Genomic DNA, 23,264 nt, shown 5'->3' on the forward strand with positions numbered 1-23,264 from the left:
CTACATAGATCTTGTTCACCCTCTTGGCTTTACGGGGAATCCCGTGGAGTGAGTCAACCACATGGATGGGCCATTCTGCTCTTGACGGACTCTGAAGCGGTTTCCAGATGTTGCTATTCCGTGAGCACCCTGGTGCCCGACTCCTTTGAGAACTGATGTGGCTTGGCACCTCCTGGTTGACGATGTTCAGGCCTATTCAGTCTTCACCCACTATCTACTGGGCAACTGCTGTTCTCCCTCTGCTCCCCGCCCCTCTCCCTCTCCGTATCTGCATCTGCTCCCAGCCCGGGCACCCACACCACTCCCGGGCCCTGACCCGAATCTTGCAGAGCCCCACAGAGAGCTGAGGATGCCGATGGGCTGGGTGCCCAGCTCTTTATTTTCGGTTCAAATTCCGCCAACCTTTGACTCAAATCACCCAGATGCTCCACCACTAGAGTCCCGAGGATGGCCGGATTAGAGCCAGGGTCTGTGAGCACTGTCATTGGGTAACAGGGGTCTCGGTGGGGAAGAGAAAGGGAAAGGGAGAAGGTACTCTTCTTCCTCTTATTGAATCAAGCCGTCTTTGGAAACCTTTGGCGGCAGTTTTACTGGATGCAAACACAGTGTTTCCTTATGCACACAACCTCCGCTCGCAGACGGTCTGGGGGTGCCAGGCGAGCACCTGCCCCGTCTTGGGGAAGAAGAGAGCAGTAAGGTGGTGGGGGCGTAAGCAGCAAGGGGCGTCCCCCACGTCCTGGCTGTTCTCAGATCCTTTCTGCTTTTATGCGGTTGTGCTGTGAGGGGTCCTCCTGAGAGTGCTCCCTGCCGGTCCTTCTAGGAGGACCCAGACGGCAGACCGGAGGGGGTGGGGGATGGGGACCCTGCTAAAAAAAATTACTCGTGGCACTCGTTGAAAGGGCAAAGCAGACTTTAAAGATAGATTTTATTTATCATCAGCAGTTCAGTTTTAGAACATTTGCCCAAATTTAGAACATCACCCAAAACAGTTTCCCCATTCCCATTTACAGTCACTCCCTGTTCCCACCCCCAGACCCAGGGACTGTCGAGATAGGTATAGGCCCCACTGCAGTGGGGAGAGACATGAGGCTCAACTCTCAATACAACAAGGAAAAGGGGGGATTTACAGCCAATGAGCCGGGGGGAGGGGTCAGCAGATGGAAAATTCCTAAGAGGAAACTGTCAGGGGTGAGGGGGATTCTGGTTACACCCACCAAATGGGATTCTTGCTGAAGGCAGGCCAGACACCGGACATCCCCCGGGGCAGGGGTGGGAGGATGAGGAATTTGGTGAGATGCCCAGGGGGATTAGATATCGAGGATGGGGGATTCTTGCCAAACTGACTTAGCAGGATTCTTGCTAAACTTGGGCTCTTGAGGACATGCCCAGGGACAAGGCCTAGTTGGAAAACAGGGCTCAGCGGAGCCCGCTAGAGCTTGGTCAAGGAGAGACTGTCAACTCCCCGGTTCCACCATGCCTCCTGTGACCTGGGACGAGTCATCGCTCTGCCCACACAAACTTGTTTCCTCGTGTAGATTGGTGTGGAGGGCCATAGAGCCGTGTCCGGGGGCCTTCGGTGTCAGCTGCTGCTGTTACTGTCATCGTTCGTGGCAAAGGTAGACTCTGGCTCCACCCCCTCGTCCGTCTGCTTCACTGGGACGAATGAGTGGGAAACCTGGCGCCTGAGCGGTCATTAGCCGGGAAGGAATCCCAGTGTGGCTCGAGGGGCCTTTGTGAGTCATGCTGAGTAGTGGCAGCTGGCCCAGCCCCCAGCGACCGTCTTCCCAGCGGGGCTTGTTTATGAACCAGGATCCCCAGAAGGAAGAAGGAAGGAAGTCAGAGGAGGAGCAGTGATGACACCCTGCCACCCCAGCCAGGCCCCTTCCCCTTCTCCCGCCCACCCACACTGTTTTCTGTGTGGAGTACACCTGCAGGAGGGCGTCCGTGCCTCTGGGGGCCCAGACTGAGACAGGGCTTTCTCAGTAACACCAGGCATCTGCTGAGCATGACATGTGGGGCGGGGATGGCTGGTGCCCCCCATACGCACCTTGACTCGTAAGTTGAGTGGAGAGCCCTTCCGGAGAAATGGGGAAGGGCAGCGCCCTGGGAGTGTTGGGTGGGGGGACCAGGGAGAAGTCCAGAGTCAGCCAGGAGGGCAGAGGCCAGGCAGGCACCCAGGGAACCCCCGAAGAGGCCAGGGAACCAAGCCTCCAGCAAAGCTGCTCACAGCTGTCTGGGCAGGAGGCGTCAGAATCACCTGGGGAGCTCGGTCCCACTCTTCTGGGGCTGGGCTCCTGACCAGTCTGCCTTTACTCCCCTACATGGTGCTGATGAGCTCAGGGTTCAGGAACCACTGGCCCCGGGCTCAGGTTTCAGCCCTTGCTCTTCAGGGTGCTGTCCTGCATGCATTGCCAGGCGCCCACTTCCCCTCTCGAAAGATGGAGGCTCTGTGAGAGGGCGGTGGTGGGCTCCCCCTCCAGAACACGGGGTGGGTGAGCTCGTTTGTTCAGAGCTTCAGGCCAGCAGGCGGAAGGGGACCCTGTGTGGAGGGACACAGCCCCGGTGTGCTGACTATCCAGGAAAGAGGCAAGGCATGCGAATCCGAGCCCTTGAGTACAGACAGGTGTGGGGGGCCCTGGCGGGGGTCCTTTCCAAGCTAGCGCTGAGCCTCAGCAACCCATCTGAGGAGGCAAGGCCATCCTGGTCCATCCTCAGACACCAAGAGCCCACCATGCCACCCTAGTGACTGAGGGCCTCCTGCAGGCCAGGCCCCGGGGATCCCAAGAACAGGAAGATATCTGCCCCCCAGGCCCCCAGGTTCACAGTCGGTAGCAGAGAGGCTGGGAAGGGAGGACACTGCCGATAAGCAGAGAGCCAGCGCAGGCCCTGCCCCGGGGCCACCAGGTGGCTTGGATGGTGCGGTTATTTTGGGGGGAGGGGAGGGTTGGGATCAGTGAGTCTGGAGTTTCAGGGGAGGGATTTTCCAAAGTGGAGATGTTGATGTCCCAGCTCGTAGCACAGCAGGAGCGCGGGATTCATGGGGAGGCGCTGGTCACAGTAGCTGGAGGGCCGGCCGAAGGAGTCCAGTCAGTGACTGGCCGGATGCTGTTGGGGCAGGATGGGGGCCCGAAGGCACTGCCCGGGGGGCCCGGTGCCGGGCAGCATCCAGGGGCAGTCGCCAGGGTCGGTGGAGCCCAGGGAAGCTGGAGCCCTGCCACTGTCAGGAATTTCTTCCTTCAGTCTTTCCCTTCTCTCTTCGCCTTTTGCGAATTTTCTCTGTTGCTCAATCCCCTCGGCCCTGTTTCCTCTCCTGAGCAAGTGACTTTATATCAAGTCCTAGAATTCTGTCCTCTCCCATTCTTCCTCATCTTTTGTGTGTCTAGCTAGACTCACAACTCACGTTCCAGTGGGGACATCAGACTTGATTTTTTAAAATATTTTATGTAAGTCTCAAATGAGATTGGAGCCTCAGGTCTCTGGCTTGACCCTTTGCTTTATTCAAGCCTGGCACTTGAGACTGGCTGTCTGTGGTTTCCCAAACTTCTGTGCCTGGGTTGCTTGCCTCATGCCTGGAAACTTGGCCGGAGACAGGCTGGCAAGTCTGACTACGCCCCTTCCAGCGTTGCCCTGGCACCTGCACTCCAGCCCTCACCAAACTGTGAGGACTTCCTGCTCTCAGGCAGTCTCCCCATTCGACCGCCAGTTCTGTGGCACTTGGCCCCAAGAGCCCACTGAAGTGCCTGGGAACAGCTGTGTGAATGTGGAGATGCCATCAAGACTTGTACACACTTGTTCACAGCAGCACTGACCATGACAGCCCCAAATTGGAAAGTACCCAAGTGTCCATCAGCTGGTGAGTAGATAAACAAAAGGTGGCACATCCGTGCAGTGGAATATTATGCAGCCATGAAAAAGGAAGAAAATTCTGACACATGTTAAAACATAGATGAACCTCAAGGACATTATGCTAGGAGAAATAAGCTAGACACAAAAAGGACAAATACTGTATGATTCCGCTTGTATGAAGTACCTGGGATCAGCAAATTCCTAGAGACAGAAGGTGGAATGGAGGTTACCAGGGCTGAGAGGAGGGTGGGAACGGGGAGTTATTGCTTAATGGGTACAGAGTTTCTGTTTGGGATGATGAAAAAGTTCTGGAGATGGATGGTGGTGGTGGTTGCGCAACATTGTGGATGCACTTAATGCCACTGAATTATGCACTTAAATATGGTTAAAATGGTAAATTTTATGGTATGCATATTTTATCACCATTTTTTAAAGAGTTAAAATGCCCACAGGGTGCAGGGGTGGTCATGGAAGTACAGATTCAGCGAATTGCCCCCTCCATGAAATCCCCCACCATCAGTGGGCGCAGTTGGCCCCTGCTTGGTATAGCCTGGTGGAGAACCCCCGCTCACAGCCTCCCCTCTCCCAGCCACCCCTGGGGCCCCAGCACCATCACCTGTGAGAGGGCGGGCGCCTGGCTCTCAGGGGCCCCCGGTGCACGTGGCGAATGCTCACTCTGCCAAATAAATATTTTACTATATTGTGTATACATTAAACATATTTATATTATATATTATATACATATATGTTTAGGCACGGAGATACCGCAGTGAATGAAACAGACAAAAGCCCTGGCCTCAGGGAGTTTACGTTCTTGCCAGGGAGGCAAACATCAACCAAAATAAAGACAAGAGCCACGGGACGCGTCAGGCAGGAAGGAGATGGGCTGGGGCACGTGGTTTTCAGTCGGGATGTCAGGGCCGGCTGCTGTCATGGGGGATGGTGTCAGAGCCATGCTCATGCCATCCACGTGTGCCGGGGCCTCCGTGTGCCTGGGGGGTGCCTTCCTGGGTGCCTTGGGGGCGTTCAGAGATGAATGAGGCTTGGCCCAGGTCGCAGGGACACGAGCAGGAGAGAAACTGACATCGCCTCTTAACCACCGACTTGGAGGGGCGGGTCCCAGGGTCTCTCGCGCCGAGAACATAAAATGGGTAGTCATTGTTTTCAACAAGCGCTTGAGGAAGGTTTTAGGCTGTAAAAGTTGTTAACATGTAAAACCACTGGAGTAGGTCCTTGTACAGATTCCCTGGGATTTGTCCTGAGGAAGTGCACCACTGCCACTGTGGAGAGAGCGTGGTGATGGGACCCGGGCCCCCCTTGCTCTGTTGAGGTCCAGTTTGGGACCCTCTATCTTTTTATCTTTAACTGGCACACCAGACAGCGCATCCATTTTTAGTGTATAATTCAACCATTTTTAGTGATTTGCAGTGGTACAACTATCACCACAATCCAGTTTTAGAATATTTGTGTCACCCCAAAATGGTGTCCTCTTACCCTCTCACAGTCATTCCCTGTTCCCACCCCCAGACTCAGGCTGATCTCCTTTTTGTATAGATTCGCCCATTCTGTGCGTTTCATGTAAATAGCATGATGCTGTATTATGTGGTCTTTCGTGACTCGCTTCTTCCGCTTAGCATGACGTTTCTGAGGGTCATCCACGTCATCGCAAGTATCAGCACTTCATTCCTTTTTATGGCTGAATCAGAGTCCGTTGTGTGTGTTTATGTCCCGTGTTGTGTTTGCCCATTCACCAAATGACGTACACTTGGGTTGTTTCCAGCTGCCGTGAGCACGAACACACAAGTCTCTGTGGACACTGGGAGTGGAAGGCTGGGTCGGGCAGCCACGTTGAACTTTGTGAGGCCCTGCCCTGCTTTTCCAGAGTGGCAGAAGCACTGCACATCCCTAGTGGCAGTGTGAGAGGGTTCCTGTTTGCCCACATCCTCGCCAACACTTTTACCACCTGTCTTTTTTATTGTAGCTATCCAGGGGGCCTTGCTTTATCTTTTTAAGTGATGCTGGAGCCTGCTTGGGATCAGAGAAGGGCAGCAAAGAGGTAAAAATGTAGGCGAGAGAGCTTGGAGAACAGGTTGTAGTAATAAGAGGATCTGGAGACCCCGTTTCTCTCCCAGGGAGGTGCTCTGGTCTTCTCTGAGAAGACCCTCCCCAGGGAGTCAGTTACGGTGCAAACATGTGGAGCTCAGTCAGGAGCGCTGGGGAGGGCCTGCTGGACTGTGCTGGGCACTGACGGTGGGCACAGAGGAAACCACCGTCTACAAGGAGGCAAGTGAGGAAGGAACGGGCATTTCCTCCTTTGGACAGTGTAGTCCTTGCCGCCCTGAGGCCAAGGTGAGTGCGAGGACCCTGTGGACGTCCATCGGTTGCCGACTGGCCATGCCTACAAACAGTAGCCGGAGTAGCCCCGGTTCTCTGCTGAGCCGCTCAGGGCAGCACTCAGACCTGTCCAACCTGGGCCGCCCCCCACTCCCCTGCCCCACCTGGGCTTCCCCCGCCCCCCTGCCTCCCTGGCGTAGATGCATGGGGTAGTTTTCTAGGCAGACCTCGGGGCGACTGTCCACCAGGCCCACCCCCAACAGTCGTTCCTTCGAGGCCCCCACCTTGTCCAACCCCAGGGGAGACAAGCGGGGATGCAGATGTCCTCCTGAGTGCCAGGTGTGAGCAGTACCCCCCACCCCGTCCCCCGCCTGCCCAGTCCCCATCGCAGCAGCAGGTACATTCCTCATCTTGACCCTGAGACCCTGAGGGGCCCTCATGGGCATCTGGAGCGCTCTTGGGTTTTTCCCTCAACGGCCATTTCCTGGTCCTCTCCCTTCGGTCATCTGTTTTTCCAAACCTGGTCCCCCGCTTGTTTACTTCTCTGGTGCTTTAAATAGCCGCATGAGAATGTTGTTTGGGGCCGGACTGAGTCGAGCCAGCCGTGGGTCTCACTTTGTGTTATTCATGCTGCTTCCGCTCTGCTCAACATGCTCTGGTCTCTGGAGCTCAGCCGGGCTGGGGATGGCCTTTCCCACTGGAAGAGGTCCAGGGTCCCTGTCTGGGGCCACCTCGAGGGCTGGGGGCCCAAGGAGGAGCTGCCTGCAGAACCATGGCCCAGGTCTGCTCTGGAGGCTGGCTTGTGCCACAGCCTGTGGGGCCAGGGGGCCACAGGGCTGGATGTCACTGCTGGGGGTGGACAATGGGAACAAGCCCCACTCATCACCAGGCCGGCTGTGCTCTCAGGGGCGGCAGCCACGGGATGTCCCCCACCCTCAGTCCAAGGCAGTGCATGCTGTTATTGGGGTCACTAGCTGGGGTGGTACAGACCCTGGGGGTTCCTCAGGGCACCTCCAGACGTGAGGCAGACTGGCCAGCCAGACACATGTTATTCAGCGTCTCCAAATGCCCCCACAGGAAACCAGCCACTTGAGAAGGAAGCCTGGCTTTTCTGGGCTTTAGAGAAAACCATGACGCATTGGTGTTCCCGTAACCAATAGGCTCCTGGTGGGGGACGGGGATGATTTTCCACGCAGAGATCAAAAAAGTAGAGCCCAGGGGTGGTCGGAAGCCTTGATCTTAATGAGCCAGGCTGTGGGGGCGTGGCTTCCCGCAAAGCTTCCTCAAAAGGCATCCGAGGCCGGGAGCTCTCCGTGCTCCTGTCCAGCAACGCTCCTATCCGGCCGCACAGGCCTCTCGGAGCAGCAGGGCCGAGGATGCGAGAGATGCTGTCTGCCCCCGCCACTATGCAGGGCCTTCTGCGGTGCTTCCACCCCCGCTGGGGGGGCCGGAGCCGGGTAGCCTCTGCTGAAAAGTACCTGTGTGCTCGGGGCACTGACCTGTGGACCTGCATCCGAAACCTCGTGAGCAAGGGCAAGGTGGGCCAGGTGGGCCAGGTGGGCCGGGCAGGCTGTGCTAGGGCAGGGTCTCTGCCATCTCGATGTCTCAGTTGCCTCCTTTCCCTGTCCCTCTGCCTGCCCAGTCTCCAGGCTACTTGTCGGCTGTGATCATCAGTTCTCGAGGGGAGAGGGGCTCAGTGGTTACCATTCTTTGAGGGAGAGACAGGGGTGTCTCCTGCCACACCTGCTTCTGTTTCCCTTTTTTTTCTTTTTTTTTTTTTGCTAAGGAACATTCTCCCTGAGCTAACATCTGTGCCAGTTGTCCTCTAGTTTGTATGTGGGACGCCGCCACAGCACGGCTGCCCCTGAGTGGTGTAGGTCCATGCCCAGGGACCAAACCTGGGCCACTAATGCACAACGTGCTGCACTTGACCACTAGGCCACGGGTCAGCCCTGTTTCCCTTTTGTAAAACTCCCAGCGATGGTGTTAACCTCTCCCTTCCCTTGGGAGGGGGAGGAACAGCGCCTGCCCCTTCCTTCCTGGGCGGCCAGGGCACGCGAGTTGGAGGTGATGGAGTCTGGTAGAAAGCCAGGAGTTCTGCTGGTCCCAGAGCGTGGAAGGGTCCTGGTGTCATCCTCCTCCTGCCTCCCCTGCTGGAGACCGACTTAGCCCCGGGCCCTGCCTGAAGCCTGGGATTCATTCTAGCAGAGATGCGCCGCTGGGAGGTTTCCTTCTCTGAGTGCTTTCTAACCGACAGGTCCCTGCTCACAGACCCTACCCCTCGGGCAGAGTCCCTGTAGCCCGGGAGTTGTGGCCGCTAAGAACCTCCTGGGACAGATGCAGAACAAGAACCTGTGACCACACAGCCCCAGGAGGGAGACACCCTGCCACCTTTTGTTTGTCTGTGTCGATCCGGCCGTACACTTCGGATCCTTGGGAATGTTAACCCATAGGACCTGGAAGGGGAGATGAGGAGGGCCCACCCCCAGGAGTGCCTGTGATGCGCCTCCGTGCTGAGCAGGTGCAGGGGGACAGGCCCAGGGGCACACTCCTGCGAGGGAGAGGCCTCTGGGCCTTGTTTTCCAGCTGCCTCACCTGCAGAAGGCCCAGGTGGCTGTCGCCTTTCGGGTCCCTTGTAGTGAGTAAACGTGTGATGCCTGTTCTGAGCGCCCCTCTAGACCTGGCACTATGCTTAGTACTGTTGTGTGTGTGTGTGTGTACACGCATTTATGTGCAGAAATCGTGAGGCGTGGTCCCTGCTCTTAACCAGCTAGCCTAGTGGCAGAAATGAACTGTGGCTCAAAGCAAGTGATGAGACCACAAGGCCCTGTACAAGGAATGCCAGGTTATATGGTGTCGGACAGTGGCTGCTGACCTGGCTTCACACCAGGACCTCCTGGTGGGTTTCCCTTATGTCAACCCCAGATCCCACCTGGAGCCACTAGTCCAGCTCCGCAGGTGGAGCCTGGGGAGGTATTCTTTTAACAAGATCTCCCCAGGTGCTTCGTCACCTGGCCCAGCCCGCTGGTGGGTAGTGAGTGCTTCCCAAAAGGGGGAATGGAGCCCCTGTGGATGGGGGGCACGTGGCCTGCCCACAAAGCTCAAGGTATCCTACAGCACACAAGTTGTTAGGTGGTGTTAAACAGCATGGTCCTGCAGACTGGAGCTTAGACTATGCTCTGCGGGAGTGGAAGTTAGAGGGGCTTCCTCCAGCCCCCCTCACTAGCTGTGTGATCTGGGGCTGGGCTCTGGGTCCTTCTGGGCCTGACCTTAAGCCACAGGACTGGCCTGGGCTGGAAGCCCCTCCAGGCCTCACAGGCATTAAGGGAGAAAGCAGTGTCTCAAATGCTGGGATGGCATGCCCCCAGGGAAGTTGCTATTGAAAATGGGGTTCCTGAAATGTCACTGAAACCGATGGCTCAGCCTCTACTAAGCTGCAGGTAGTGATGGTGGATGGCGTGGCTCCCAGCTCCTGGGCTGCCAGCGTGGACTTCAACTCCCATCTGGAAGGAACAGAGGGAGGGCAGAGTGCAGGGCCCCGAACTGTTGCCAGCTCATACCTGGGGTGAGCCTGAGCCCCAGGCAGCAAAGGTCTGAGAGCCGAGGGCCCTAAGGTTCCAGGGGTTTCCAGCAGGTTCTCTCCTCTCTCTGGACCCTTCTTGGTGTCTGGTAGAGGTGCCGGCCGCATTCCAGCTCTGATTCAGCTCAGGAGTGGAGAAGTAGCAGGTTCGGGCTGCTGCCCGGCAGGGCATCTGATAATCGTGACTCCTTGCTTTCAGCTGGACCCCCAGGCCCTGCAGGACAGAGACTGGCAGCGGACCGTCATTGCCATGAACGGGGTATGTACCCACTTCCCCCAGAAGGTTAGGGTGGCCCCAGTGCCTTCCAAAACAGTCAAGAGGAGGCTGAGCTGGGCTGGTGCCTGAGGGAGAGTGTGGCTGGGGGAGGGGGAAGCCCTGCAGGTCAGGACTGCTGCACAGGAAGGGGTCAGTTTGGGGTCTGGAGTGCAGTCACCCACCAGGCGCTGAGCATCCTCCTTGAACAGTGATGCAGTGGCACCACCAGGACAGACAGGGCCCCCACCCTGGGGTCTGCCCCTGGAAACTAAGGGCCCTGATTAGCTTTCAGTGCCCCAGAAGGGTTTAATCTTAAAAAAGACACTACTGCACACGAAAAAAGGTCCTGGCATATGTGACAGAATGTTAGCTTTTAGTAGATGATTCGTGGCTTTTTGTTACAGTGGTTTCTATACTTTTTCTCTAGTTATTTTTTTATTATGATTAAGAAAGGAAGAGCACAGTGGGGATTGTTGGGGGCCGTTCTGCAGAAGCCGGTCCTTTAGTCACCGTACCTGTTCCTGGCTCTTGCTGAGTTGGCCAGGGGGCTGCCCCCAGTTGGCCCGCTTGCCCAGGGGGTAGAAGGACCTCGGGGCCCCTGGGGACTCAGGCCGTGAGGACGAGAAGGCTGAGGCGACCACGTCCCTTCTTCCCGTGCAGATCGAAGTGAAACTCTCAGTCAAGTTCACCAGCAGGGAGTTCAGCTTGAAGAGAATGCCCTCCCGAAAACAGACAGGGGTCTTTGGAGTCAAGATTGCCGTGGTCACCAAGTGAGTGGCAAGGGGCTTGGGCTCACACGTCTCTTGTCCCCATGGCCTACCTCCCTACCCAGGTGTTTCTGGAGGAAAGAGCGGGTGTGGGTCTCCCCTCTCTGTGTGTGGCACGGTCACTGCACAAGACGCCTCCCGAGCCCGTGGGACACTGTGCGCTTAGCTGCCTCCCGTGTTTACTGTGAAACTTGTCCCATCAGCTCCGGAATGTCCTTGCCCTCTTCCTGTGCGGATGGGCTGCCTCCCACACGACTCCCGGAGCTGTGCAAGGGCGGGGTTTTCGTCCCTCACTTGGAATTTGTCATGATCAGGGTTCCCGTAGAGTGACGAGAATCCCTGCCCCTTTGTGACGGGTCAGTTGTCAGAAGCCTGTTATTGGATTGAGGGCCATTCTCGGGGACACAGGCCGCTTCCTCCCAGAAGCCATTTGCTTCTGGGATGGAATCCAGCCAGGCCGCTGACCTTGCTGGTCATCCAGTCCAGGGCCTGCATCAGGAGTCCCCCACACCGAATTGTGTCGAAACGCTGATCCCCGCCCCCAGCTGCACGGCGCCTCTGAAGGGCTCCGGGCGTGAGCAGGGAGGACTCGTCAGCAGCCACCGCAAATAAGCCCGTGAGTGAGGGCGGCTCAGGAAAGAGCTCTGGCTCCTGAGTCCAGTGGCTAAACTAGACTAGCTGCTGAAGCCAGGCCTCCAGTCGGCTCCAGCTGCCGGTTCTGAAGTATTCTTACCCCAGCGTCCTGCACGGAGGGGCCGGAACTGTCCATTGCTAAGACTTGGAAGAGAAAAGCGTTGAGAGCCACAGGCTTCCAAGCGCTGGCGTCGGGCAGCCCGGGGGCGCCGTCCCCACGGCAGGCGGGGGTTGAGCAGCCATGTGCAGGGCTCACCTCACGCTGAGGCTGGAGGGGCAGGATTCACCTCACGGGCAGCAAGTGGGTGGCAGGGCCAAGACCGGGTCCCATCTCCCGACTCAGAGGCCAGACTGCTTTCTAAGGATGCTGTGCTGCCACCCGTTAACCCAAAGCCTGCGGTCTTTTCACTGGACTTCCCAGGGCCAACTTCGCTTAGAAAAGCCCACTGGCCTTCCCCCAAAGATCCCAGGCCCTGACAGGACATAAGCAGCGACGGTCGTGAGCTCGCAGAGCAGCTGAGGCTGTGTGCGCAGCCCGAACCTGAGCTCCTCAGCGCCTCACCTGCAGGTGCGCCAACAGCCCTAGCAGGGCTGCTGGCGCTGAGCGTGTTTCCCTCCTCGGCAGGAGGGAGAGGTCCAAGGTGCCCTACATTGTGCGCCAGTGCGTGGAGGAGATCGAGCGCCGGGGCATGGAGGAGGTGGGCATCTACCGCGTGTCCGGAGTGGCCACGGACATCCAGGCGCTGAAGGCGGCCTTTGACGTCAGTGAGTGTCGGCCTGGGCCATGGGTCGGAGGTGCGGGCGTGGTGCAGAGACTTGCAGGGCGCCTCTGGAGCCCGTGCTTGTTGTCTCATGCTCTGCACCTTTGCTTCACGTGGTGGCCTATTATTTTAAAAATCAGAGCAAAAAGGAGTTGTGGGAGGAGGTTCTGCAGAAGCCATTTCTTAGCCCGTCCTAACCGTGCATGCATGAGTCGTGCAGGGTTGGACTGGGGGCTTCCCCGTGGAGTGGCCCTGCCTCCCACTGGGTCTCGGCCTGCTTGCCCTGGGGGTGGCTAAGAGGTCTGACTGCCAGTGAAGCAGTGCAAAGGGCTCTGAGGTGACCCAGCTCCTCACAGTGCTGTGGCGTCTCTGTCTTCCTCACCCTCACACGCCAAGAAGTCGGTGGAACTGCCCCAGTTGACAGACGAGGTCACTGAGACCCCAGAGGATCCTCAGTGGAAGGTGGCAGAGCCAGGACTCGGTCCCTGCGTACTCTGCCCTCCCTGGCCCGGAGCCCTGGAAGGCTGAGCTCCCTGGGTGGGCCCTGTCGTCGTTCTTGCTCCCTCTGGGCCACCAGAGTGGACCTGGCCTGTGGCTGGGAGGACAAGTGGCCTCCTGAGCCCAAAGGGGAGACCACTTTAAACACTAAAATGGAACCAGTAATCCCAGTGTCTTCCTGTTATCAGAGGACACTGGCAGCCGGGTGGTGGCTGTGGGGCAGAGCTGCCCGATTCCGGCCCGGGCACCACGCCTGTCCCGCTGGCCTCGCAGCTTCCTCGTGGCGGCCGCCCCTTGGCCAGCAGGGGAGTTGTGAGGACAGTTGGATGAGCTGCCAAAGGGGAGGAGCCCGAAAAGTGGTCAGTGTAAGCTGTGCTCAGCTGAGGCCGGAAGAGTGGACCTGAGGAGGGATCCACGAGCAGGCCGCACTCCATCTCTGTGCTCTGTCCAGATAACAAGGACGTGTCGGTGATGATGAGCGAGATGGATGTCAACGCCATCGCCGGGACGCTGAAGCTCTACTTCCGCGAGCTGCCCGAGCCCCTCTTCACCGACGAGTTCTACCCCAACTTCGCCGAGGGAATCGGTGAGCACGGAGGCGTCTCCCACCTCCCTCTTGTCCTCTGGTGCCCTTGGGGGTGTCAGCGGTGAGATGAGGGAACCCGAGCTGTGCGCCCTCTGCCACCGTCTGCCTTTCAACCCAAACTCTGCGAGTGGCGGGGGACCGAGAACCAAGCCTGTGCTGGGAGGGCTCTGCCCGTCCTCCGGGGGCTGTCCACTGCCCCGGTCCATCCAGGTGGCCCAAGAGGGTGAAGTGGCCACAGTCCTCCTCCCTGGGGTACCTGCCTTGCTGCCCCAAGCCCGTCAAGTGTGGCTCCCTGGCCGGCCTGACCCTAAGTCAACCTGAAGGCTGATGTCCAAAGTGGGAGCGCTGGTGTATGGGGCAGCTGCAGCCTCAGCGCCCGGCTTCCCCGGGGCCATTCAGCAGGGGGCTGGCCCCCAGGGTGCACAGAGTGACGGGGGAGCTGCCGGGGCCTTGCCACCCTCCTGCCCCTTACTCCCGCTTCCTCCTGTGCCATCCTCTCATGCCTCAGGCTCTTCTGAGCAGGAGGCAGGAATGGCCGAGTCAGCCGGGAGGGCAACTGTGCCTGGAGCCACCTGCCAGTGGTCCCCATGTTTCCTTTGACCTCTTTGAGATGTAGAAAGGGTTTTCCTGGTGGCCCGCCCCCATACAGGCACCCGTCACCAGGTGCTGCCTGGGGGCCAGTGCTGTGTGGGCTGGGACATTGACTGGCCTGGACCATCCTGTGCCCTCAGACACAGGCCTGGGAGCTCCATCTGACCACTCTTGGAGAGGCCTCCAGCTCGTGGTTGTGACCACGAGAAGTAAGAGTTGCTCCCCTCCTTCTGCAGCTCTTTCAGACCCGGTTGCAAAGGAGAGCTGCATGCTTAACTTGCTGCTGTCACTCCCCGAGGCCAACCTGCTGACCTTCCTCTTCCTTCTAGACCACCTAAAAAGGTAACCCCAGCTCTTCTCGGGGGGCTCAGGGCTCCAGGACCCCCAGGCAGCAAGGGTGATCCACCCATGCTCTGCTGGCTCCTGTGGGACTCCCCAGCACCTGGGGCGTCTCTCCCCTCCCCTGTCTGCAGTGACTCCCCCGCTGGATACTAGAGGCGTTGCCGCCCTGCTCCCTCTTCGCCGCCCTTCCCCTCTGCACCATGGGCCTAAGTGAAGAGCGAGGCGGTTCAGCCCCAGCCTCTCCCCCAGGTCACGGCTCAGAGGTGGCCCAGCCACCTACCAGTCTCAAGTACTCCTCCGACCCAGAAGAACCCGGGTGGGGTGGCTGTGCTGTGGAGCCAGCCCAAGGCAGAAAGGGGTGGTGCCCTCCACCACATGCCCAAGGACTCCAGGTGGCCCCGCCCCTCCGCCTCGCCTCTGTCCTGGAGGCACTGTCCCAACAGCACCCTCTGCTTCGGCCCTCCGCAGGGTGGCTGAAAAGGAGACGGTGAACAAGATGTCCCTGCACAACCTCGCCACGGTCTTTGGCCCCACGCTCCTCCGGCCCTCGGAGAAGGAAAGCAAGCTCCCGGCCAACCCCAGCCAGCCCATCTCCATGACCGACAGCTGGTCCCTGGAGGTCATGTCCCAGGTACGAGGAGACAGGCTCCAGCCACACCTCCTGGCCTCACAGAGGTGACCTCTGCCTGCCCCACCTGGGTTCTGCCAGTCATTGTCACCCAAACTGAGCAAGAGAGGTGGCCAAGGTTCCGAGCCATGTGGCTGGGAGGGGCAGGGAGGGCTCCTTCCTCTGCACCTTGCTGGGCGTCTCAGGGCCCATCCCACCAGGTGTTCATCCAGGTGCATCCAGACCTCTGGCTGTGAGGGGCTCCTGTCACCAGCACCCTCAGCATGAGGGTGGCCTCAGTCGCCAGGCCCTGGGCTCTGGCCAGGAAGACCTCCCACCTCCCCCATGAGCACCTCTCTGAGCCCCCTTCCTCCTGCTCTGCTCCGGCAGGTCCAGGTGTTGCTGTATTTTCTGCAACTGGAGGCCATCCCTGCCCCAGACAGCAAGAGACAGAGCATCCTATTCTCCACTGAAGTCTAGAGGTCCAACTCCATCTCCGAGAGGCCGGCGGAACAGCCTGGAAACCTCCTGGTGAAACGGGCCATCCGAAGAGTGGGAACCGAATCTTCTTAAGGAGTAACTGGGCCACCCCCAAGGGCCAGGCCGTCTGCCACGAGACAGCCACCCCTGGCGGAAGGCCGAGTGGCCTGGGCGGTTCTGGGCCCCCCAGCCGGTGAGCTCCCAGCTGGCCTCAGACTGGTTTTCCATGCTGCCACCAGAGGGCGCCCCAAGCCAGCACGTCTGAGAGCGCAAGCCTGGCCTGGGCCAGGCAGAGGGAGTGGTTGTTACGAACTTAACTTATCAGAGTTTAAAAGATTTCTACTGGATCACTCATCAAGATGCACCCTTTCCAGGGAGAAGGGAACACGACCAAATTCCCTCACTGTTGTGTCTTGAATAAACACTGCTGCTGCTTCATACCATAGGGGCCACTGCCCGTCCCTGTGTGGGTGGGGGCATTTCCATTTCCCTGACTTAGAAATTCGACTCCTGTTTGTAACAGGGTTTGGGAAGCTAAGTCAGCACTGTGTAGCGTTTGACCCCTTTCACCTCCTTTCTTCTCTTTTTTTTCTAAAAGGATCTCTGTGTAGAAATGGGTCGTCTTCTTTTCTGTCCTGTTGCTTTGTTTTTGCTGTTCACGTGCCCCTGGGAAGACAGCTCCCCAGGGAGCGGTGTAACTTCCTATACCGGACCCCAGGGGGAGGGAGGCCCAGGCTGCGCACTTTATGGCTTGTTCTCTGGGAGAGTGACCCAGTCCACCTTCCCGACCAACCGCCGGGCACACGCTCTCCTCTTTGGCTTAAAAAGAAAGGCCTTGATCTCTGTCTTCCTCCAGCCTGCCGCCCTCGCTGCCCACACTCTCCCTTGCCCCTTCTCGTCCCCGAGACAAGATTGCTTTATTCCCTTGCTCTCTGCTGAACAGACTCAGAAAACTTTTGTAAACGTTTCCTCTCGGCGGCAGCTTGCTGACAGCTTGTTTTAAACTTTGATCCGAATAGCCTTTTGATACTTGAATATTTTTAAGTTTTATACATAGTTTCTAATTTTTTTCCTAACAGATTCAGATACCTAATAAGATAATAGAATGTACTCTGGGGACAGTCTGCGTCCCAGCAGCATTTGTCTTCCTCCAAGCGCCGGCTCTGCTTTCTTCGGGAGCCCTCTCTGAAGCCTCCGGAGCATTGGCAGTGTGGGCAGTTAGGAACAGGGGCTGCTCCCCAGGCCAGGCTGAGGGTGGGGGCGCCCATCCCGGAGCAGGTGGGAGGACAGACCCGCCTGCCGTCCCTGCTCTCCATGTGCCCTTGCAGAAGCCAGGACGTTCTTGGTAACCGTCCTGACTGTCCGACTTAGAGGAAAGAGAACTGGGGAGGCCACTAAGTATTTTGAAGAAACAAATCTAAACAATTGCATCGCTTTTTTTAAAAAGAGGAGTTGGGGCGAGGAGAAAAGAAAAAGTAAACTGAGAGGGCCAAAGTTTCCATGTTGGGCTTGCAGGAAGAGAGGATGTTGCTAATGGAGGAGGGAGTGATGGCGTGACTCAGGAAAAGGTGTTTGCTTGTCATGGGATTATACCAGTAGCCGGTAGCCTGGTGCCATGATCCTTCCCACATCTCTGGGGCAGTAGGGGGTGGGAGGGCTTGCCCGGTGTGTCAATGACAGCTCCTCCCCTTTGCTTGTGGACCTGCTGAGGCAGGCGACAGAAAGCGAAGTCAGTTGAAGATTTTACGTCTGCATACTGTATTTATTTAGCTGTACTTTTTGTTGCAAGGAGAGCAGACCCACCCTTTTAAAAGCAAAGCCGCTCTCCTGGGGGCTGAGGGCAGGGAGCAGCGTCCTCTGCCCACTGTACATTTCTGGATTCAGTGGGTTTCTCGGGCCTCTAGCTCCGGGCCTCCTCCGGCCTAGCTTCCCATCCCTGTCCATCTTAGCAACCCTCCCGCCCTGCAGAGGGAACCACTTTGCTTAGAAAAGCTAAGCCCAGCCTCATTTCTGTTTCCCCTGGTGTCTCAAGATTTGCGTCTGTTGCATTGAAACTGGAAAGCAATATATCAATGTCTGTGCCAATTTTTGTTCCCTCCCACACCCCTCCCATTTTTACTTTTTATTTATATAGAATGTGTGCTGTTTCATGATGGAATGACCACTCTTCCTTGTGTAGCTGTAAAAGCGCCCTTTGCTGGGCCACAGTGGTGGCCGTCACTTGGATCCCCGGCTGCCTCTGTCGTCCCATCTCACACACAGGCCTGTGGGTTGGCAAAGCCAGCATGAGGCGAGTGAAGGCCTGGAGCCCAGAGATGACCTTCCGTGCAGCTCAGCTGCTGGACTCTGCCACAAGAAATGATGCTTTCCTGCCCTGGGCCCTGGGTCTGCAGCAGTGAGCTTGGCTCCCTCAGACAGCAGCCCGGCCTTCCGTTGGTGGGTGGCTGGTCTCTCAGGGCTGCAGTCCTGCTTTTGGGCTCAACCATCTATATGCCACCTGGGGGAAAGGACTGCTGACACTTCATTAAAGTTACCTGAGACAACTTGGCCTCAGTGGTGATTGTTACATGAAAAGGAAACCATGATCGGTGCCTCTGGAATGGGGGTTGGGGGTGGGCAGCAAAGCTGGAAGACGTGCCAGTGGAGTGCAGGACCTGGGCAGCCCTCCGGGAGGGTGGTGTGCCCACACTGTGGAGCAGCCAGGCCCAGCCGGGTCTGCGTGCCCACAGGCAGGCACCACCAGGCAGTGATAGGACACACGGAGCAGCAGCAGCTGCTCTGACGAGTGTGAGCATGGGGCTGTCTATTTTAGGACAGAAGGCAGAGGGGACACCGGCCTGGCACTCCTGTGCGGTGCCATGCCAAGCCTGGGGTCAGGGAGGGCCCCAGCCACACACAGCCTGGCCCTGCACCAGCCCCTCGGTCTCAATGGTTTCTTCTGGGACCGAAGTTTTGATGGTGTTGCCAGGTCCAGCCTTTTTGTTGCCTGCAGGCATGGGTCACTCTTATCCGCTACCAGCCTTGCCCTCAGAAAAAGCCCATCCAGAGCTAGCCCTGATGGCCTGGTGGTTAAAGTTCTGCACACTCTGCTTTGGCGGCCTGGGTTCCGTTCCCGGGCGCAGAACCACGCTGCTCATCTGCCAGTAGCCATGCTGTGGTGGCAGCTCACATAGAAGAACTAAGACCTACAACTAGAATATACAGCAATGTACTGGGGCTTTGGAGAGGGAAAAAAAGAGAGAGGAACATTGGCAACAGGTGTTAGCTCAGAGCAACTCTTTCCCAGCAAAAAAAAAGAAAGAAAAAGCCCATCCAGCTTGCAGGGAAGCTGTGTTTGGGTGGAGATGTGCCTGTGATGTGGGCTCTGTGCTCAGCGCAGCTTGGTAGAAGGTGGGGCCACACCCGCTCAGCCCCTCATTGCTATCGGCAGTGCCTGTGTCAGCAGTTGCCCCGAGGCTTCTCTAACAGACTGCAAGTGACCAGTGAAGTAGGCAGAGGGCAGTGAGCTCAGGGTCTTCCTTGGACCCCCCCCAGGAGAAGGGTCTCCTCATCAGCTGCATGGTCAGCTGTCTGGGGCATGGGCAGTGTGGGAGGTGGTCGCCTGCCTCGGCTGTGATCCTCGCTCCAGCTGGCCTCCAACACTGCTGCCTATAGAGTGTCACCATGGCCATTTCTCTGAGTAGACAACATGGTGTGTCCTGGGGAGAAACAGGGCCAGATGGCAGCAGCCCTGAGCTCAGTGCAGCCCTTCACTGGCCGGAGGAGACCAGGGGGAGGTCACACCAAGGGTGTGACAAGAGGCCCTGGGGAACCCTCATACACTGCTGGTGGGAATGCAAACTGGTGCAGCCACTATGGAAAACAGTATGGAGATTTCTCAAAAAATTAGAAATATGAATACCATATGATCCAGCCATCCCACTACTGGGTATCTATCCAAAGAACATGAAATCAACAATTCAGAGAGACTTCTGCACCCCTATGTTCACTGCAGCATTATTCACAATAGCCAAGACATAGAAGCAACCCAAGTGTCCATCGACTGATGAATAGATAAAGAAGATGTGGTGTATATACACAATGGAATGCTACTCAGCCATAAAAAAGACAAAATCATCCCATTTGCAACAACGTGGATGGACCTTGAGAGTGTGACGTTAACGAATAGGGAGAACAGATTAGTGGTTACCAGAGGGGAGGGGTGTGGGGGAGAGCTAAAGGGGTAAAGGGCATATATGTATGGTGACAGATAAAATTAGACTATAGGTGGTGGGCATGATGCATTCTATACAGAAACTGGTATATAATAATGTTCACCTGGAATTACACAAGGTTTTAAACCAATATGACCTCAATAAAATAGTTTCTTAAAAAAAGATGCTCTGGGGATGCATCTCCACCCTCAGAGGCCCCGAAAGCCTAAGCACCCCTTCGCAGCGTCCCCGTCCCACAGGGCACAAGGGTTGACGCTGGCTCTTGCCCACATTGGGAAAGCTTCGTGCACCCCATGCTGTCTGTTCACTCTGACCTCTGCTGACGAGGAACAGGCTGCCACTGGCCCTTCTCTGAGTATTTGGCCTCTGGAAGGCTACAGTTAGCTCTCTAGCCCTACCTTCCTGGTCCTATTCGAAATCTTTACTAAAAAAAAAAAATGAGGGGCTGGCCCCGTGGCCGAGTGGTTAAGTTCGCGCGCTCCGCTGCGGGCGGCCCAGTGTTTCATCAGTTCGAATCCTGGGCGCGGACATGGCACTGCTCGTCAGACCACGCTGGGGCAGCGTCCCACATGCCACAACTAGAGGAACCCACAACGAAGAATACACAACTATGTACCGGGGGGCTTTGGGGAGAAAAAGGAAAAAAATAAAAATCTTTAAAAAAAAAAAAAAATGCTATTGCATCTCCGTTAGGACTGTTCGCCGCTGCCCTAAATCTGAAATTTTACACCTCAAAGAACCCTCAGAGGCTTCTTAGTCCAATCCCTTTTCTTGATGGATAAGGAAACCCAGGCACACAAAGCCCCCACCCTGGCATCCCAGAGCCGGTCGATGAGCAGAGACCGGGTCTCGGTGTCCTGATGGCCCCCAAGCTGGCACTAGATGCGGCCAGACGCCGACCGCCAGCCCTGGCCTTGACGGACTGTGCTGGTGCGGGTACCGGGCCGCGGCCTCCTGGCATCCCACACACACATGCCCTGTGCAAATAAAGGGAGGGCAGGATTTTGTATAGAAATCTCAGAAGAACTCCTATATCCACCCCGCAAAAGAATGCCCCCATTGCCTTAAAGGGAAGCACGTCCATGGACTAACGATGGGCTATCATAAAGAGCTCCGGAAAGATAAATAGAAAAAGTGATGGGGCCGGCCCCGTGGCCGAGTGGTTAAGTTCGCGTGCTCTGCTTCAGCGGCCCAGGGTTTCGCCACTTCGGATCCTGGGCACGGACATGGCACCACTCGTCGGGCCACGCTGGGGAGGTGCCACACATGCCACAACTAAAAGGACCTGCAACTAAAAAAACATACACAACTATGTACTGGGGGGCTTTGGGGAGAAAAAGAAAAAAAAAAAAGAAAAAGAAAAAGTGAAGGGGCGACAGACACACCAGCTCTTGAAGAGGCCCAAATGGCCTCTGGGAGCAGCCACCACAGGTCAGCAGGCAGCACCGGGGCTTAGGGTCACCCCGGATGGGAGGGGGACTGTCAGACCCGGGGGAAGGGGTGTTGGAACTCAGACAGTGTAACTGAGTCGGGGAGAGCGATGGGTCACCCCAATTCTCGCAGTACAGAAAGGCCAGCCGGGGCCGTGACCAACAGGCACCCGAGTAAACAGTTTCGTGGAAGACAGGGCCCTGTTGCTTCTCAGATTGGAAGGGAAACCAGCTGCCTTGGGGGCTGAGGCTGCTCGTCTGTAAGCTCCCGAACAAGATCCACCGAGTACCCTGGACCAGGCAGCCCCACTGGACAGCACGCAGCCATATGTCCCCAGAAAGGCCTTCTCGAGGCTTCTCTGGCCAGTTCAGCCAGAACGGTGAGGGCTCAGTCCACACACCAACTACTTCTCGGTTCCCCTCCTGTGAGCGGAACTGGGCAGGCCTGACCAGAAAGTCTCCTTGTCGGTTTTCAGTCACTTGGTTGAAACTTGAGCTGGCAGTTGGGCATGTGGGGGTTTAGATGTGATTCTGGTCAAAGAGGGGGCCCGAATGGTGGGGCCTGAACAAGCCCAGGTCCCCAGCAGCTGCCGGCTGAGCAGCCGTCAGGCAAGGAACAACAGGATGGTGGCCACCCCGGCCTCGGGGACATGGCAGGGGCTCGAGGGCTTCAGTGACCATGGGCAGGTGACCTCCCAAACCAGTGGCTCGGCCCCAGAGGCCAGCATGGGAAATCCAGACCCATCGAGACAGAGGCAGACGCTGCAGGGGCCCATTTCAATCTAGCTATGATTTAATTCCCTGACGAGCACTGCCTTGCTGGGGTGGCTGGCGCTGACTTGACTCCCGTCTCTGGCTGCCCAGCCCCCAGTGCACCTCACCTCCCCCCGCCTCCGGGCTCCAGGGGGAAATGGGGCCAGAAGGAGAGAAAAACAATGGAGAGAGGGGAATAGTGGCTATTTCTTCTACTTTCTGAAAACAATATTTAGAATGTTGGGTGGAGGTGATCAGAAGTTCTTTGGAATAAGCTAAGGCATCTGTGACCTCTGTGTTCTCCGTTAGATAAACACTCCTGAGCTGCATTTCCCAGGCAGGGCCTTTTCGTCTGGTGGCGGCCAGGAAAAGATGCCTGAGGCTCCTGGTCGGTGGGCGGCAGCTGCGGGAGCCCTGTCCACCCCTCAGGCTGGCCTCTGGCCTCTGAGTCTCAGCCCACTCAGGCCACTTCATACTAAACCTGCCTCCTAGAGATGCCAGGCTGGAGCGTCGGGAGCTAGCAAATCCCTCTTCCACCCGACTGGCATCACCCATGCCTCCCCTCGCTCCTTCCTGGCCACCTCCTCAGCTACTCAGTCTCCAGACAGCCTCCGCAAGAGTTCTGAGGGCCTAACTCGGGATCTTGGCCTGCACATCCCCAGCTGAGGGCATGAGGAGCAGCAGAGCCTGAGAAGCTGGGCAACGCTGATCCCAAAATGGGGCCAGGGCAGGAGGTCCCGGGGCACTGAGGATTTCTCAGTGGACCCACAATGGAGCAACTTCTAACTGGGAAAGGAGGCCGACTGCCAGGCTGACCCGCGTGTGCTGCCAGGAGGCGTGGGCTGCGACCTTTGGCTCCGGTGGTGCATGACAACTGCTCTCAAGATGCTTGGGGCTGAAGCCACATGCCTGTCCCAATGGGACTATGTGGTCCCTAAGCCCACTCATGGCCATCGTTCCTCTGATTCTCCTTGTGAGAGCATCTCCATGTTCAGACACTGTGAGGCCTTTGAAAGGGGAAGTGGCTCTTCCACGTCGCTGTCATGGGTGAATCTCCCCCCGCCAAGATCTGTCCACCTGGAACCTCAAAATGTGACCACGTTTGGAATAAGGGTCTTTGCAGATATCATTAAGGTAAGGATCTCAAGATGAGATGACCCTGCATTAGGATGGGCTGTAAAGCCAATGATGAGTGTCCTAATAAGAGACAGGAAAGGAGAAGACACAGGGATACACAGGGAGGATGCCGTGTGAAGACGCAGGCTGAGATTGGGGTGATGTGTCCACCAGCCAAGGATGGCCAAGGATTGCTGGAAGGCCCCAGAAGCCAGGAGACGCCTGAAGCAGATTCTCCTTCAGAGGCTCCAGAAGGAGCCAACCCTGCCGACACCTGGATTTTGGACCTCAGCCTCCAGAACTGGGAGAGAACCCATTCTTGTTGTTTTGAGCCACTCAGTTTATGGTCATTTGTTACGGCAGCCTTGGGAAATAATACAGTCACCCAGCTAGTGAGTCAAAACACTGTGCCCAGATCCTGGCTCTCCAACTCCCTCTCCGTTCTCCCACTTCCAAATGCATTCCTGCTC

At 57.2% G+C, this 23,264-nt stretch overlaps 1 protein-coding gene across 2 annotated transcripts in view; it reads left to right on the forward strand.

Moving 5' to 3' along the window:
- BCR (BCR activator of RhoGEF and GTPase) overlaps positions 1–17,824 on the forward strand; it is a 123,363-nt gene extending 105,539 nt beyond the window's left edge. For both annotated transcript variants that reach the window (XM_070628186.1, XM_070628187.1), the window contains 7 exons: positions 9,960–10,019; positions 10,677–10,786; positions 12,042–12,181; positions 13,127–13,261; positions 14,089–14,194; positions 14,663–14,825; positions 15,192–17,824. In XM_070628186.1, coding sequence (XP_070484287.1) covers positions 9,960–10,019; positions 10,677–10,786; positions 12,042–12,181; positions 13,127–13,261; positions 14,089–14,194; positions 14,663–14,825; positions 15,192–15,281 — 804 coding nt within the window. In that variant the 3' untranslated portion in view covers positions 15,282–17,824. The remainder of the gene's footprint in view (positions 1–9,959; positions 10,020–10,676; positions 10,787–12,041; positions 12,182–13,126; positions 13,262–14,088; positions 14,195–14,662; positions 14,826–15,191) is intronic.
- Positions 17,825–23,264: the final 5,440 nt, after the last annotated feature.

Source organism: Equus przewalskii, chromosome 7 (genome assembly GCF_037783145.1).
Source record: "Equus przewalskii isolate Varuska chromosome 7, EquPr2, whole genome shotgun sequence".
NCBI classification, from domain to species: domain Eukaryota; kingdom Metazoa; phylum Chordata; class Mammalia; order Perissodactyla; family Equidae; genus Equus; species Equus przewalskii.